We start from the raw sequence: 17988 nt of genomic DNA on the forward strand, positions 1-17988 counted from the left end.
CATATAAATGCATGAGTGGGAGCGTGTAGGGTATAGATGTTATTTCAGGACACTGGAGTTGTTTTTAACATAGCGCGGCCGGAAAATCCCAGCCAACCTCGTCTAAGAAATGTTCTGCCCGACGCGGGAGTTTTCAATAAAAGCTTCCCTCTCTTTTCAGGTGTGGGCTAAGTTTGTGGTTTTAAGAAAGCCTGAGGGCCGGAAGGCAGCCCCGGAAGAAGCCCCTGCCCGTGGGCTGTTGGAACCTTGTGGTGCAGAGGAGAAGCCGTCCCCTCCCCCGGACTTATGACCCGTGGCTTCGCGCCCAGTGTGCCCACCGCGTTCCACGAGATGGGCTCCTTCCGCAGGCCCCGGCCACGCTTCATGAGCTCCCCGGTGCTCAGCGATCTGCCCCGCTTCCAAGCCACACGGCAGGCCCTGCAGCTGAGCTCCAGCTCGGCCTGGAACAGGTAACGGGGGCTGGTAGTCCTGGGGTGGAGGGCCAGGGGACTGGCTTAGCGTCTGCTCCTCCTGAGAGCCCTCCTTCAGAAGGTCGGCATTATGTATACAGGCACATTTTCTTGCGGAGACCGTATCCGCTGGCCTGCCTTGTTTGGGTGGAGACGAGGTGGGCCACCGGAGGCCTCCGGGCTACCAGAGTCTGTTAGCCAGTCCGCGACAGTTGGGTTGGAATTTACAGTGACAGTTCATGCTCCTTAGTCACGCCCAAGACTGTTCGAGTACCCAGGGCTGGGGCCATGTAAGTCACCTATAACCTATTTGGGAAGATAAGACCTGTATCTGTGAAAAGCTAAGTGAGGGGTATAAACCAAGGACTACCCGTACCTGTGAGCCACAGGTGGATGGGAAAGGAGACACTGCGCTTTTATGGGTGTCTGGCTGACTTTTTGTACACCAAGCATCGAGTAGCGACTGAATCAACACTGCGTCTTGTGTTCCTGTGGGCTACTACTTTTCAAATCTAGCAGTTACTCTTTGGATGAATTAAATGCATCACTATTTTAAAGCATTCCTGAATTCTTTGTCCTTTGGTTCATTTTGGATTTTCTCAGTGAATGCGCACCTCTTCTGATGGGGAAGAAGAGGGGGCTGTGAAACGTTCTGCTATGGATGGATCCATGTTCTTTAAAAAAGGCTTTGGATCCTTGATAAAGACAAGATTGTAATCTGCTCCTTGCTGAAATACCTGGCTGGAGTCTCAGGGCACCTAGAGTTAAGACTTAACTGTGGCTCCTCGAGGGACTAACCCCCTATACCTCACAGGAGAGGGAATGGAAGGGGCAAGAGAGGCTGGCCTCGGTGAAACTCTTCCAAAGAAAAACTGTTTAAAGGCAAGGAATTAGTATTTTATATTAGCCCCAGGCATGGAGGCTGCCTTGTGAGGACAGGGACCTTCTAGGTGAAGGAACCCAGTTGGCTCCTGCTTGTAGCAAGCGCCATTTTGGATTCCTCCAGGCGCAGATCCTGAGAGCAGATCCCACCACCTGCCCTTGATCAGTGCTGTTTGCCATCAGGGCCACCAGCGAGGCAAGCGAGGAAGACCTGCTGGCCTTTCAGAGAGTGGAGGGAGAGGAGCTGCTTTTGGGTCCTTTTGGCCTCTGTCTTTGTTTCTCTCCAAGGACCCTGGGAAGGAAATGATGGTTTCCAGGGATGGAAAGTGGGCCATTTTTGTGCTTCCTGGCCCTTACACTTGCCTTTAGCTCAGAGCTGCTTGTTGAGTTTGCCCCAGGCAGGCAGATCCTCTAACCAGGGGTCATTTCTGTTTACCCTGTAGTGTGCAGACTGCCGTGATCAACGTCTTCAAAGGGGGTGGCTTGCAAAGCAACGAACTCTATGCACTGAACGAAAACATCAGGTACGTGGATGGCCAGGTCACGGACTATTCTCCCCTGGTGGGACTGAGCTGGGGCAGGGGGACTATCCCCCACGGGGAGCCCTATCTTAAGGTTTTTGTCTGCTTGGTTCTTGTTGCTTCTGTTGACTTTGATGTGGCTCATGTGGCTATTAAGTTCTGAGACCCTTACCTGTCTAGACTTCTGATCCGTAGATGGTTCATCCATTTATTCATGCATATAGCATCTGTAAGGGGGGCAGAGGGTTGATACACAGGCAGATATCACATACTGTGTAAAGATGTATTGTGCCTTCCTTAACCATTTGGTGCCATCGTAGGCAAGATGGCCTCGTGGTTGGAACCAGACTGCTTGGGATTTTGTCACTCTTAACACTTCTGTTAAAACCTGGCCAAGTGACTTACCCACTTGGTATAAAGTGGTTTATACCCCTCACTTAGCTTTTCACAGATACAGGTCTGTGACTTAACACTTCTGGCCAAGTGACTTACCAACTTCTTTGTGCCTCAGTTTCCTCTTACATGAAACAGGGATGAGAAACGTGCCTCCTTCCATAGGATTCTTTTTTTTTTTTTTTTAGTGTTTTTATTTATTTTTGAGACAGAGAGAGACAGAGCATAAGCAGGGGAGGGGCAGAAAGAGAGGGAGACACAGAATCCAAAGCAGGCTCCAGGCTCCGAGCTGTCAGCACAGAGCCCGATGCGGGGCTTGAACTCACAGACTGTGAGATCATGACCTGAGCCGAAGTCGGATGCTTAACCGACTGAGCCACCCAGGTGCCCCCACAGGATTCTTATGAAGGTTTAAATCAAGTTATTCTATAAATGACCTGTTAGAACAGGGTTGGAGCACACTGAGAACTGATAGCTCTTATTACTGTCCATGTTGTCGCTGTCATTACCGTTATGTCTTGGAGATACAGCCCTCAACAGGACGTGGTCCTTGAGGGGTTTATTGCCTTCCAGGATCTTCCCAGTAGAATAGTGTCAGCTTTTCGTAAACGTATTCACTCGTTCAACAAATATTTGAGTGCCTCCTTATTGGCCAGGCACTGGAGAGACAACTTGGAGCAGAGATAGATGTGGACCCCGCTCTTCTGGCATTTATATCCAGTCAGGGAGATGATCGTTAGCCAACTAATCATACAAGTAAGATGTTAAAGAGCCTCTTTGACAGCTCCTGTGATGCAGCTGATGTGATGAAAGCATGTTAGCGTGACTTGCTCTTGCCAAGGAGTGGCGATGTCCTGCCGATACTGTCTTCTGGAGGATCAGTGGGAATTAACTAGGTGAAGAGGGTTCCGGCTGGTGGGAACTGCAGGTGCAAAGGTCCTGTGGTGGCAGTGAGCAAGAAGCCAAAAGAAGGCCCACGTGCGTAGAATACCAGAGGCTGAGGGGTGGGTGGTTGGGTTTGTGTCTTGGTGAAATGAGGGCAGAGAGGCAGGCAGGGTCCAGAGCACTAGGACCTCTTGGGGACAGGAGGTTGCACATCAGCCGTTTAATGCCCTGGTGTTCTTTCCTCGCTGGTGTGTTAAGTGCAGAACATCAAGGCTAAAGCCCCAACCCTGGAGGGAGCAGAACAATAAACAAGGCCATTATCTGAGTCCTGTTTACATTTAGTTAAGTCTTATTTTAAGGGTCAGTGAGGTGTTTTAAGAGCTCATTAAAACCTTTAGGGCTCCGAAATAAACCAGGGTGTGTTGAATTTCTACCCAGGAGCTTGAATTCCACCTAATAATTACACAAATATGGGAAGAGACAATAGAGCTTGTCTAGCCCAAGGCCTCCTTTTACAGAGGAGGAAACTGAGGCCCCACAAACTTGAGTGACAGGGGCAAAGCTAGGTCAGCCAACCTCTGGGTTGTAAGAAATCTATTTTACTCCAAGAACTAAGATCCTGGCCTCTCTGTGAGGGTTCTTGAGCTCACAGTGGAAGTAAAAATAAATAAAACAGTGACTCAGGAATGTGCTAATTGTTCCTCACTTTGGAAGACTGATCCTGAAATTGTACTTAAAATCTTTGTTCATGGGCAGCTAGGAAAAGTACTGGCCACACCAGATTCCACCAGCCCTTTCAGCCCAGGGGCTGCTAACTCAGAAGCCTTCAGGTGCCAAGTGGGTGTTCTGAATGGGTGAGGTCGCCTGGGTGCATGGAGGTGAGAGGTCACCTTCTGATGAGAGGGGATTGCCCTGGCAGAACGCAGGGCCGGTGACATGTCAACCTATCTCTCAAACAGAATTTGAGATTTTTTTTTTGCATGAAACTTCCTGGCTTTTAAATGTTGATTAAATAACCCAAAGTTCCCCCAAACATTAGTTCAGGACAAACAAAACACATCTGTGGGCTGAATGTGACCAATAGGCTACCTATTGGCAAGATGAACCACAGCGTGCATCAGGTCATTGCTGATGGGGGCTGTTGTAGCACAAAGGCCGCGTGAGGGATGGACGTTCCAGGAAAAGCTCTGGGCACCTTTCACATACATCGGCCCATTCAACTGTCCTCACAGCCCTGTGAGGCAACCATTGTTCTCATAGTTTATCCATAAAATTGTGGATAAGAAAAATCAAATGACTCGTCCAAGGTCACCCAGCTGTGTAAAGGGTGGAGTCAGGATCTGAACTCCTGGCTGACTCAGGACCCTGTATTAGTTTGCTCAGGCTGTCATAACAAATACCGCAGACTGGGGTTTAATAATAGACATTTATTTCTCACTGTTCTGGAAGCTGGGAAGTCTCAGGTCAAGATGCCAGCAGGTTCGGCCCCTGGTGAGAGTCCAGTTCCCGGCCGCCGGCTCACCACGTCCTTACAGGCCTCTCCTTCATATTTAGCAGCGTCTCTGTGTTTCTTCTTATAAGGCTGCTAATCCCATCTTGAGGACCCCACGCTCATGACCACATCGGAACCTGATGACCTCCCAGAGGCCCCATCTCCAAATATCATCACTGGGAGGGTAGGGCTTTAGGTTCTTTGTACCGTATTGTAGAGTCCGAGAGGTTTTAGGCTGGAAGAAAGGTTAACCTGGCGGTCTTGGTGTTTCCTTCTGCATTCCTTCCGCGAGGCCCCTGGGACCCCATCTTTCATCATGCGCTGTGATTCTTAACACCCCTCTGAGAGGCGTAACACCCTCCCCCAAACTCCCTTCCAGTGTTGGGTCTAGTTCCCTATGTTTGGGGCAGTTTTCAGGCTGGTGAGAAGTACATGTAGTTGGGGTTTGACACTGATTGTCCAGATATGACCTGAGTCCAGAATAAGTCAAAACTGTCAAAAACCAGAGTTTGAGTTGCCACGATTGTGGACCTTCTATTCTCTGGCCTTCTCTAGGATAGTGATTAAAATAGAGATGGGTTTTCACATCACACTCAGAGTTACATGACTGAGAATGTGAAACACACCCTGGGCAGATGTGTGACCTGGTCCCAAGTTGAGTAAAGTGAGCTGGCCTGGCACGTGTGCCCACGTCTGCAAGTGCCTGCACAGAAATACATGCCACTGTCCCTTAGTTCAGCAATTAAAATGCCAAAATGGGCATGCCACTCGCTGGTTACATTCAGGTAGACATTTGGGCTTTGATTTTCCTTTTCTTTGCTCTTTTCGAAGACCTGTTCACAGAATAGGTCCATACACTCAACAGGGTTGAGGCATGACCGGTGGGGAGGGTGTATGTGAGGGTGGGGGAACCGGACAGTAGCCACGTAGAGAAGAGAATGTGGAAGGAGGGGAGACTAGTGATTCTCAAGCCCACTTTGCAATCAGTTGTGAGAGGTCTTTGTCCCAGAAGATCTGTGTGGGTCCAATAGAATTTGTGAACATGTTAAGAGAGTAGCGTCCCGATTCAGAGAGACTGGGGATCAAGACTTAGACTAGCTGTGTGACGTTGGGCAAGTTACTTCATTTTTCTTGGTCTCTGTTTTTCCTTTTATAACATGAGGATAATAGCGTCAACCTGATGGTGGTTTGGGGAGACTGAGATAATGCCACACACACCATTAGTCCAGGATCCAGTGCATAAGAAACGTTAACTATTATTGGGCTGTCTGGGTGGTTCAGTCGGTAAAGCATCGATTTCGGCTCAGGTCATTCATGATCCTCATGGTCTGTGAGTTCAAGCCCCATATCTGGGTCTGTGCTGACAGCTCAGAGCCTGGAGCCTGCTTCGGATTTTGTATCTCCCTCCCTTTCTGCCCCTCCCCTGTTCACGCTCTGTCTCTCTCTGTCTCTCAAAAATAAACATTGAAAAAAAAATGTTTTTTAATGTTAACCATTATTATTCCTACTGTTGTGAGATTTTAGTAATAATGAAGTAATGAATGATGGGTGAGAGCAGAGGGGCAGTATGATGACTCATTGCATGAATGGAATTGTGTAGAGATTTCTCTAGCAATTTGGATGCGGGGAGCTCACTTTGAATGAGAGCGGTCCGGGACAGGCCCCTCCAAGAATGTGCTGGACTTGAAATTTGGGTGAGCCGGAGTTCCAACCAGGAGCCAGCTGTTTCTCCTTTCCTCAGAGACAAGAGTGAGAGGAAATGACTCCATTCTCCATTCTACTCAAGCCAAATGGTAATCAACTTTGATGGACTGTCCAAGTCCAGAGTCAAAGCTGAAATCAGCTTCCTCAGGCCACCCTGGCCAGCCCTGGCCTTCTTTCTAATGGCGGAGTTAGTATGTGCCCAGGAAATGTGAATTCATTTACACATTAGCCGATGCAAAAGATGACCAGGAAGGTAGAGGCCTTATGTAACTAGGTTTTATAATGCAGTCAGTACAAACAATTGGTCCTTCAGTTATCAAGAATGAATTCCAGTTTAAATTTTGGCAGGTAGAGTTTGGGGTAGTTACAGGGAAGAACTTTGGTAAGGATGGGCAAGTTCTAAAACACATTATTAGATCAAGAGTAAGATGTGGGGGCGCCTGGGTGGCGCAGTCGGTTAAGCGTCCGACTTCAGCCAGGTCACGATCTCGCGGTCCGTGAGTTCGAGCCCCGCGTCAGGCTCTGGGCTGATGGCTCGGAGCCTGGAGCCTGTTTCCGATTCTGTGTCTCCCTCTCTCTCTGCCCCTGCCCCGTTCATGCTTTGTCTCTCTCTGTCCCAAAAATAAATAAAAAACGTTGAAAAAAAAAAAATTAAAAAAAAAAAAAAAAAAAAAAAAAAAAAGAGTAAGATGTGGAGACCTTTTAAGAGCAAATTGATCAGGAATGTCCACACCTCAATAAAGCAGCAATTTTTCCCAAATACATCCAGGCATATGGTCATTCAGTATGAAGACTGTAAATCAGAGTTACCTTAAAGCAGGCCTTGCATATTGTTACATCCCTAGAGGCAAGAAAATGACTATTTAGAATAGACCTATTCTAGTGAGATTGCTGGTCATCACCATCCACAATTCTGCCTGCCCTCAAATTCCATCTGCCCTGACTGGGGCTGGCCCTGAGTGTCCTGTTGGTTTCGGTTTTCTGTGGGGCATTGATGTGGTTTTCTGTTTGTTTGCTTTTAAAGTTTACTTATTTATTTTGAGAGAGAGCAAGCGTGAGTGGGGAGGGGCAGAGAGAGAGTGAGAGAAGGAATCCCAAGCAGGCTCCACACTGTCCGTATAGAGCCTGACTCGGGGCTCGAGCTCACGCACCGTGAGATCATGCCCTGAGCCAAAATCAAGACCGACTGAGCCACCCAGGTGCCCCCGTGTGGTTTTTAATACCCTCCCAGCTTCAATCCTGATGTGGCTGCATTTTGGCAGTGGGGACGCGTCTGAGTCTGAGGCCTGGGTTCCCTGGGTTTTCCCAGGAACCAGACTGTCCAAACCTCTCTGACACAGGAGCACCCTCCTCCCTTTTCAGCCAACTGTTCTACGGATTGTGTGTGACTATGAAGAGTTAGAGAAGTATGAGAAACCTATGATTTACATTTGCTGGTTCTTACGAGAACCTGTACAAGTAGATTCTTGAAAGTGCTTTCAGTTTTTGATTGGTGGGGGGGTGTGTGTGGAGGGAGAGACCACTGGTGCTTTTATTCATGTAGTCAGTGGATATTGGTGGATGCTGTACCGGATACTGGGCCAGGTTTGGAGGAAGCTATTGAAGTAGGTGGTTCTAGCTCTTGGGGAGCTTCCTGCAGAGTGAGTGGGGGGCCCTGCGTAGGTGGTGACCCTACTGTGTCTTCAGTGGGGTGTTAGCAGAATCCAGAGTGCCAGGGGAGGGCAGAGGATAGGCACATAATTATTTGGGGGAAGGTGACACCTCAGTTGAAATCTGAAGGATGAGCAGGCAAGGGTGAGGTGGAAAGGGCAACTGAGGCCATGACCTCCTTGCTGTACTTCTGTCTCCATGGCCTCCCACCCTCTGCTTCTCCCCCCAGGAGGATTTTTTTTTTCTCTCTCTGCAGAAATGAATGCTCAGAGACAAGGGTTCCGGAAACCAGAGATGAGTTATCTGCAGCTGGCCTGAGGCAGGAAACTCACATTTTCCTTCTGTCTCCAACCACACTGCTTCTGTTCTTGTTGGGAGGGAGGCAGCATGGAGGAAACCCCAGAGATTTTCAAGGAAAGAGGAGGTTCCAAGAACCATGCTTGATCTTTGATGGCTCTGAGTCGACACGCCCTCCTTCTGAGTCATTTGGCTGCCCGAGTCCCCCCGAAGGGAACGCACCTCAGGTTTTCCCATTTCTGTGAGGGAGCCTGGTGACTGTGGCAGGACCCTCAACCCCGGGGAAGAGCTGGGAAGAGCTGGAAAAGGAGGAGACTTTGGCTGCGGCCCACAGGCTGGCAGAGTTTGAGGCGAGACTCCCTGAGGTGATGATAATAGCAGACATTTACGTAGTGTTTAGTACATGCCAGGCTTGCTTCTGAGTGCTTTCACTGTGTCAGTTCTTCTAAAACTCACCACACCTCTATGAGACGGGTACTGTATCCCTGTCTTGCGGATGAGGAAATAGAGGCACGGAGAAATGGGACAACTTGCCCAGAGTCGTACCGCTGGGATTTGAACCCGAGCCTCCCGTGATCTTAAACTCCTAGTAAGTAGGCTTCAGGAGGCACACAGAGATGGCCTTGTCCAGATTTAGGCCTGACGTCCCAGGGCACAGAATCGTTACCACATCAGAGGGAAGCAGGGTGCTGTCTTCTGAGGGCCCAACTTTGGGAGGGCTTGAGGTGGAGTCTCTTTTCAGCCCAGGTGGCCCTGCCTGAGTGTGTGTTGTTTTTCTCTCTGCTCCGGTTGGTAAACACATTTGATTTTGGGGGAGGGAAGGGTAGCTAAAGGGAAGTGACAAATGGGAAGCCTCTGGGGCTGGCCCCGTGTGGTGATTGGTCTGCACAGTGTTTAGAAATGTGGATATCTCCCCTAAAAATCCAGGCCTCTCTGGAAAGTTCACGTTGGACAGCGCTGGATGTGCAGCCTGGCCTGGAACTGATCAGCTCCCCTCCAGGAGCCAAGGCCCGGCTGCTGGCTTTAGAGAAGCCCACTATAGCCCCCCCCCCCCCCCCCCCGCTATTCATGCCCACCTGCTTCCCTCACCCACCTTGCCTACCTGCCCCTGTGAGCCTGTGGGGTGCCATGGACCGACTTTCAGGTTGGCCTCGCGTTGAGTGAGGATCTGTATACATGGCCCTGGGCAAGGTTCTGAGCGTCTGTCTCATCTTGCAGATGAGGATAAATTCCTACCACAGAGGCACTGGAGAATCAGCAGCCCTGTGCGTCAACTGCCTAGCAACGTGCGTGTGACATAATTAGGTCAACCTTTCCTCCATCTTTTTCACTGTCCCCAGTGCCACCCACTGGGGTGCAGGAAACTGAGATGTATGGGAGTCCTGGCATTTTGCCTGAGTCATGGACACCACTTCCAGTGGCCCCGATAGAACGGACCCAAGGAGGAAATGGGGCATTTCCATGTTAGTGCTTAAAGGTGCCACTTCCTTGGGGCGCCTGGATGGCTCGGTCAGTTAAGCATCTGACTTCAGCTCAGGTCACGATCTCACGGTTTGTGAGTTTGAGCCCGGCTTTGGGTGAGCTCGAGCCGCACTTCTCTCTCTCTCTCCCTCTCTGTCTCTGCCCTGTCTCTCATCTTCGGAGGATTTCGCAGTCGGGTCGGCGGGACACTGATCAGCATAGCATCAGTAACCGAGTCTGCAGGTCCCCTGCTGTTCCTGGATCCTGAGGAAGTGGGGTTGGACCCCGCCAAGGGGCCAGGTTGGAGAGCCTGAGTACGTGGGGCAGCCCCTAATTGCCAAATGGCACAGAAACGTCGAACAACTCATCTGGCTGTCCTGACGCGTGCTGGTTAAACACGAGCCCCGTGGCATCTGTCTCCAAACTGCTTCGTCATCCCTTGGGATTTTGCTGCTTTGGGTCTTTCCGCACGTGCAAGGGAGATCATGGCTCATACCCGAGGTGGTTTCTCTACATCCTTCGTGCCGCTCCTGTGCTGCCTGTCACCCTGTGGTCCCCACGCCCCCCAACCAGCATCCAGCTCCGGCAGGGCCTTGTTTACTTTCGAGTCCACAGAAGTGGGAAGTTGACAAGACGGTGAGGGGCGAGATGGCGAGTCTGTGTAATAACAGGAAATCTTGTCATCTGGGGTGGTGTCTCACCCAGTCAGCCTGGGAGGGAGAAGGGGTGAGATAATACAGACCAGTGAGTGGTTCCCCATTTTTTTCCCTATTGTGGCCTTTTTGGCTTCTGACTGAACTTCATGCTCTGTTTCGCTTTGAGGCCGGGTCCACGTAAGCGTTCCTTTGCCATCACTCCTGGGGCGCATTACTCCTGAGGCCCCACTTCCTTCTTCTGGCTCCGTGGCTGCAGCTGCCACTAGGGGTGGTGGTGGTTGGCTCGGGATTCGGTTTCCACACGAAACCTGGCATGGAGGCCCCGTACGTGAAACAGATGAAGCATCTCATTAAGCTGAGATGTTACTTCCATCTTCGTCACAGCCACATTTCCCCCCAAGTATGGCCCCATCCTATGCCTTTACCCTTAAATCAGTGAGGTCTGGCCCTAGTGTCCAGGCCCCTTCATGAGTCTCACCTGGGTCCTTAATGTCAGGTCTGGGAAATGCTGGCCCGGCTGTCCTTTTAAGAAGATGCTGGAGCTCCTGGGTGGCTCAGTCGGTTGAGCATCCAGCTCTTTGATTTCAGCTCAGGTCATGATCCCAGGGTCATGTGATCAAGCCCCATGTCAGGCTCTGTGGTGAGCGTAGAGCCTGCTTGACATTCTCTCTCTCTCTCTCTCTCTCTCTCTCTCTCTGTCTCCCTCTCCCTTCCTTCTTCTGCCCCCTCCCTTGCTCATGCATGCACTTTCTCTCTCTTAAAAAAAAAAAAGATGCCAAGAAGCAGTGAAATTGAGTCCTTGGGAGTGTGGGCTTCAGGGTCTGCAGCCCTGGGTAGAATATGCACCTGCTGAGTCTTGTGTGTGCCAGGCTTCTTCTGGGAACTAACTGGTCTAGGATGAACTCCCTTAACCCTTACGCTATCTGCGGAGTAGGGATCCTCATTACCCCTGAACTCCAGCTGGGGAGCAGATACAAGGGACTAACCTGGGACATTGACTTACAAAGGTTATTGCTGACAACAGTTTTGAGGCCCAGGAGCTGCCTCTTGGTCCTCACACTCTGTGAGGCTCCTCCCATCTCGTCCTGTGCTTGCTGCACACCCTCCTGAGTGACCTCTGAGCATTGGTTTCCTTAAAAAGTGGAGCTGTCACTACAACCGTATGGCTTTGTTTCTAGCTTACAGGAGGAAACACATGTTGTGTATGTTGTGGAAAACAGTGCCTGGCACCTAGTAAGTGCTTAGTGAAGCTTTAACTGGGGGAAAAGATCGTCCAGCTCCATCCTAAGAGCAGTTTATTTCTTCTTCCTTATTTATTTGCTGCAATAAGTCCCTACTTTCCTGTCTTCAGGGAAAACACCCTAGGAAAGGGTGGAAAAAGTGGAAGAGGGATGCTGGATTCTTGGCCCCCGTGCCTGAGACAGAGCATGCATCGTAAGGAATGGAGATCAGAGATTTCCTGTCTTTTGCATCTAGGGAACCACAAACCATAGGCTCGTTAATTCTGTTGTTTCCTCCTGCTTTGCTCTTCTTTCTCGTGCTTTACAGACTAAACTGGCAAAGTTGGTGAGGAAGTTACAGGGTGAGTTGTTTTTCTGTGAATGTAGGTCCGCATACCTCTAATGCCTTGATACTTACGCTCTCCATTTTTGGAGACGTTGGTGCACCTGGTGCCTCCTGAGACCGCGGCCCCGGTGAGAAGAAATCACTGTCCGAGCCCTGCCTATCCCTTCTCTTAGCGTCTAGTCTAGCACCGTGGCTGGCACACCGCAGGTGGTCAGGAAATGGTTGTGATTCAGTGAATGAATTCATGGATCTCTCTTCTCTTATCAGTCACTCTGGAGGGAAGCGACTGCCGAGTTCCCCCTGGGGATGGTGTATCATGACAGAGGGGTGGAAAATCCCTCTTTCTGTCAGTTCAGCTAAGATCATGTTTTTCAGAAGTACTCATTCCTTGTAAACCCAGTGCAAGCAGAATAAACACCGAGTAGAGAAACAGGTTGGAGATTTTGTGGTATGACTCAGCGGCAGTCTGCTCTCCGATGGCTGGGCCAGCTCTGGCCTTTCCTCCCCGCCTTTCTCTCTGAGTTGAATTCTCAGGCTGCCAGGCTGAGGAGGGTTTGCGTTGGCAGGTTCTCTGCTTGTGGGGTTCTCCGTTCCCTAGGACTGCCTGCTTCCTGACATCACGCCCTTGATGGGAACTCACTCCCAGAATTCCTTCGCAGCTGCATCTCGTGGTAACCTTGGGGGTGGTTCTTGTTAATTACAAATTTTTAAAAATTTAAATTTTAAAATTTAAAAATTAAATTTTAAAAATTCAATAGGACTTTGTTCACAGGGTACGAAACATTTATATAGTGAGTTGTACCTTGAAGAATCTCCCTCTCCTGTACCCCAGAAACCCAGCTCTCATTCAAGCCCCCGCAAAGATAATTATTATAACAGCAATTTAGTGGACTTTCTCCCAGACCTTCCTTAGGCATATGTAAGGAACATCGATATGGAAAAGCAGCTGGGGATATTCAACAGTTCATAGGAGGTCCACAGACTGGGTTGATCTGTAGGAGAATATCCCCTAACTTCAGGGAATAAAGTTTGCTAAAGTGTTTTGTTGCCCCACCAAATTTCCAGCAACAACTTCTGCTTCCTCCGTGTCCTTACTTGGGGAGATGGAGAAGAGGAGACCAAACCCAGTATTTATATATAATCCTCTATATAATTTTTTAAATGCATACACGCTTCATGGTTTAAAAATCAAGGTGCTATTTTAGTTCAAAGGGCCTGTTGGAAACCAAATCACATCGCTCTTGCAGAACAGCAAGTGAAGAGAGCAGATTTGACAACTGAGTTCATTGGTATTCTGTAAATAAAAATATATACATTCTTCCTTTTCTTTTATCTTTTCACAAGGTAGCATATTATACACACTATTCTGTATCCTGCATTTAAATTTTTTTTTTTACATTTATTTATTTTTGGTAGAGAGAAACAGAGCACAAGTGGGGGAGAGGCAGAGAGAGAAGGAGACACAGAATCCGAGGCAGGCTCCAGGCTCCAAGCTGTCAGCACAGAGCCCAACGTGGGGCTCGAACTCCCAAACCGCGAGATCATGACCTGAGCCAAAGTCGGAAGCTTAACCGACTGAGCCACCCAGGCGCCCCTGTATCCTGAATTTTTAAAAAATTAATTTTTGTATCATTAGAGTTCTTCCCTCTCTCTGTCTCTAACAATTGCATAAAATTCCATTGTATGAATGAACCACAATTTTTTATGAGCACTATTGGTGCCCATTTTTATTGATTCCTGTATTTTCCTGCAGCAAAAACTCTGTACACATATGCAGTGACCTTGTGTAATGCATAGCATGCCCAGAAGTCCGACAGGTTTTGTAAGGGACAGAGCAACTTACTGACATGCCTACCCGGGATAACAGAATGTTGGCTTCAGTGATCCGATGGGGTCAGTTCTGTTCAGCTAGGTCTAACAATAATACCTAGTGGACAGGGTTTTAAACTCAGGATAGATGAAAGGACAAGTGTCTCATTCTCTTACCATACCTGGTTATAAATGGTCCATGGTGCTTTAAGTTTATAAAGCGGGTTGTTGTGCACATTCCTGTGCGGGTTCCCCCTCGGTAAAGGACTGAGGATCGCCCTCATCAGTGTGCAGGAAGCAGCTCTCTGTGCTCTGTGGCTTGTTCCTATCCATCACCCTCCCATCGCTCCTGGTGCGGCTGCTCGTAGCTTCAGAGTCCTTTCTTCTGTGCCTTTGTCTTGGTGGTTATGTCAGGTTCACTCCTTAGCCTCTGCTCCTTTATCAGCTGATTTCTACCCCACGCTTTGTGTTCCCTTAACGCTCTGCAGAATTCTGGCTGTGGCCATGGCTTGCTGCAGCCCTCGCCTTACCATAAGGTGCTGTATCTCCCCCTCACTGGAGGCCCCAGCCTTTCTGCATGCCCTGATAGGTAGGGGAAGATACTTCTTGGATTCCTCACTTGGGTAACATCAGGATGCACTCAGAGTGCCATTGTGAAATGTCCCTGGGCAGTCATCGCCTGTTTAACCATGTCTAGCTTCCATTAACAACTGTTACATTTGCATAGGTCCCTCCTCCAACGTGCTCCAGTAGGGTTTTCCATGGTTGTTGACCTTGAAGGACTACCCTTACCCCTGACCTCTTTCTCCTTCCATTTTACCCAAAGCATCTTCATGAGCACAGAGTTTCCCAGCACAGATTCCTCAGAACGCCAATTCCATAGCGTATTATTTGGTCTCAGAGCCGTGTCAGCCCCTCAGCATTATGGGTACCTGAGATGTGTGTGGGAAACTTCGTTTGAAGTAGCCCATTATTAGGACTTGGTTTTCTAAGTCCTTTTGAGGAAGCCTGGCTTCTTCACCTATGGTTTTGAGGCTTCCCAGTGGCCATGAAGACTTCCCAGTGGCCAGCAGTCAGAAGCAGCCTCTCTGACTCTTCCTCTTTGAGAGCCCCCATCTGAGGCTGCCCGCCAGGTTTCTGTTTTCTGTCTGAGAGACACTTCTAGCCTCCAAGAGCAGCGATGAGCAACCTGCCCTCAGCCTCCTGACTGATGAAGGTTCCCCTGTTTCTGTCAGACCTGCCCACCATCTGGGAGAGCTCCTGGGTTGTATTGATGGGGCAGCCTTCCAGGAGACTGCCATTAAGTTGGATCTCAAGATGCGGTATCCACACAGGCACATTGTCTGTCTTGGGAAAAAGAAGGTATTTTCCGTGTGCAACCCGTGTTTGCAGCTTTCCAGGGCTCTTTCTGGTGTGAGAATTGAGATCATGGGTGTCTCTTTCTCTTTTTTGATCCCGTTGCATCGATGATCTGCACAGAATGATACCTCACTGTCACTTCCTGTTTCTCCAGGACACAGGGAACATGTGGGAACACATTTTGGGGGTGGGGGAGTTGATATCCAGTGGGGGTTGTCAGAAGGCTGAGCCTTTGCTCCTTAATGACCGTGGCTGGTGAGGTGACACAATTTGAAGTCAATGAGGAGTGTACCCTCTAAGGGAGCACGTTGGATCCGGAGAGCCAGTTATTCATGTTTTTAGATTCATTGCCTTGTTTGGATCAAGTTAAAGAAGGATCAGTAGGGCGGTCCCACGATTTGTCACAGGAGATGGGGACCTGGTGCCAACACCTCTATTTTTAAAATTCTTTTTTTAGCTCTAAAGACTCTTTGAAATTATCCTGCGAGTGTATTTATTAACACACTATCGATCCACACCACCGAGACCTCATCTGTCTTGGTTGTTCACTTCCCTCCACCTGGTGCTGGCCCAGTGTCTGGCACGTCAAGGGAAGCTCAATAAACTGGATAAATAAAATCTGTTTTCCCTGTTGTAGCCCCCTTTGAACGACTGCCTCAGTCACTTGGGGGGGGGGGTGGTAAGACCATCCAAACTATGGCACCATGTTGAATGTCTCTGATGGATTTGGAGGAGAGACAGAGTGGGATTATGGGGAAAGATGTTGAATTTGCAGAAGGCCTGGGTTTGAATCTTCACTCTGCCACTGGGGGCCTCTCTGAGCCTCTGTTTCTTTACTTATATTGGAGGATAATAATTGCCCTCCTCTCACACATACTTTACAGTTCTTCAATCCTTGGCTGAAGAATGCATGAAAAATATGTTTTAAACCATAAAGTCTACAAATATGGAAGATTACAAAATTATGGTCTTTCTCTCTTTCCTTTTCTTTTCTTTCTTTTTTTTTTTTTTTTTTTTGCTTCCCATGAAGCCAGAGTCCCCTAGCTTGCTTCTACCAACTCTATTAGAATTAGAATCTCCCGCGACTGCCCTCTGGCGATGGTTGTCTTTGTAGAGCGAACTAAGGAACAGATACCCTTTTAGGACTTCCATTGCCTGAATCCCATAATAACTTTGGTACAGAGGTATTATTAGAGCCTAGCACACTCCTTTCTTAGACCTGGCCTTGGCCCCTATGCCACTGGGGAGCACTCTATCATCGTATGTGTCTGTGAGTTAGGCACCGGGAGCTCTACTATCATGGGCTGCTTGATGGTGTTTCTCTCTCCCCAGGAGGCTGCTGAAGAGTGAACTTGGATCATTCATTACAGACTATTTCCAGGTAAGCTGTGTGAGTCTGAGTATCTGTCATTATAGTGCACATGGATACATGTACCTAAAGGGATGGCCAATACCATACACCTGGGCATTCCTTCAACATCCAAAATTACATATGCTGAGTCCCTGATAATGCACAGGGCCAGTGTGGTCCCTGCTTTTATGGAGATTACAGTCTTGGGCAGTGGTTCTCAGGCTTCTTGGTCATCCTTACACTCTTAAAAATGATCGGTTATTTGGGTTATCTCTGTCTTCACCATATTGGAAACTGAACCTGAGAAACTTAAAAATATTTAAGTCATTTAAATAATAAACCTATTACATGTTAGTCTAAATAGCATTTTTGTGAAAAATAACTTCAGAATAAAAAAAAATAGAAGAGAGGCATTATTTTACGTTTGCAAATCTCTGCACCATCTGGCTTCATAGAAGATAGCCGGATGGATCCTCCTGTCTGTTTCCCATTCGGTCTGTTGTGACATTGCGCATCATGTGGTCTCTGGAAACCTGCACGGTACACTGATGGAAGATGCGAGGAAAAGGGCAAATTGTGGCTTAGTGTCATTAAGGAACTAGTTTTGACCCTGTGGAAAAGGTCTGGGGATATGGGACCTCAGACCACACTGTGGGAACTGCTCCTGTAGCAACATTCCCTCTCACCCCCCGGGGATGGCATCTAATTCGGTGTAACTGTATGTACCCTTCAGCCAAGTGACTTCTTGTCGCTAAGCCTCCTAGTCTGTTCTGTTAAAGATGATTGGATCCGGCGACCTGACACCCCTCCTGCCCAAACACTGTTGTTATGATGCTAATGAACTCAAGGTTCCAGACTCCCTTAGAGGATGGTTTATTTTTCTTCTTCGTTTTTTCTTTATTTATTTTGAGAGTGAGAGTGTTGTGTGTGCATGAGCAGGGGAAGGGCAGAGAGAGGGGGAGAGAGAGAATCTGGAGGAGGCTCCGTGCTGTCAGCGCAGAGCCTGACCTGCGGCTTGAACTCATGAACTGTGAGATGCTAACTTGAGGTGAAATCAAGAGTCAGAAGCTTAACTAACTGAGCCACCCAGATGCCCCTCAGAGGATAGTTTCTAATCGACTGACACAAGTTGTTTTCCTGACTCCACCCACAGGCATGTGGGAGAGGGCATGGGGATGTGTTGTTTGACAGTAACTGACTGATACTTTAGTGAAGTCAGAGTTACTACTTTTCCCCGCTAATTAGCTGAGTAGGTCTCGGGCAAGATGCCTCATTTTCCCCATCTGTAAAATGGGAACAAAAACATGACCTACCTTAGAGGTCGTTGTTGGTTTACGTGAAATAACACATGCAAAGCATTCAGCGCATAGTGTGGGTGTTAGGTGGGGGACAGAGTAGGGGAGTGGTCAATATCGTGGCCTCTAAAGCCAGACTACCTGAGTTTAGTGCCCAGCATAGCCCCTTACCAGCTGTGTGACTTTGAGCAAGTTGCTTTACCTCTGTGTGTTTTAGT

The 17988-nt window shown here is 48.7% G+C and overlaps 1 protein-coding gene across 30 annotated transcripts in view; it reads left to right on the forward strand.

Moving 5' to 3' along the window:
* PRR5L (proline rich 5 like) overlaps window positions 1–17988 on the forward strand; it is a 73917-nt gene that overhangs the window by 20217 nt on the left and 35712 nt on the right. For 28 of the 30 annotated variants that reach the window (XR_009249915.1, XM_058688657.1, XM_058688666.1 and 25 more), the window contains 3 exons: window positions 161–449; window positions 1775–1855; window positions 16457–16505. Coding sequence is in view for 29 of the 30 variants with exons in the window: in XM_058688657.1 (XP_058544640.1) it covers window positions 286–449; window positions 1775–1855; window positions 16457–16505 (294 nt within the window). In the remaining variant the exon portion in view is untranslated. Of the gene's footprint in view, window positions 1–160; window positions 450–1774; window positions 1856–15000; window positions 15128–16456; window positions 16506–17988 lie in introns of those variants that run through there. The other 2 variants (XM_058688678.1, XM_058688676.1) reach the window with 2 other exon arrangements.

This window comes from Neofelis nebulosa, chromosome 10, assembly GCF_028018385.1.
Source record: "Neofelis nebulosa isolate mNeoNeb1 chromosome 10, mNeoNeb1.pri, whole genome shotgun sequence".
NCBI lineage: Eukaryota > Metazoa > Chordata > Mammalia > Carnivora > Felidae > Neofelis > Neofelis nebulosa.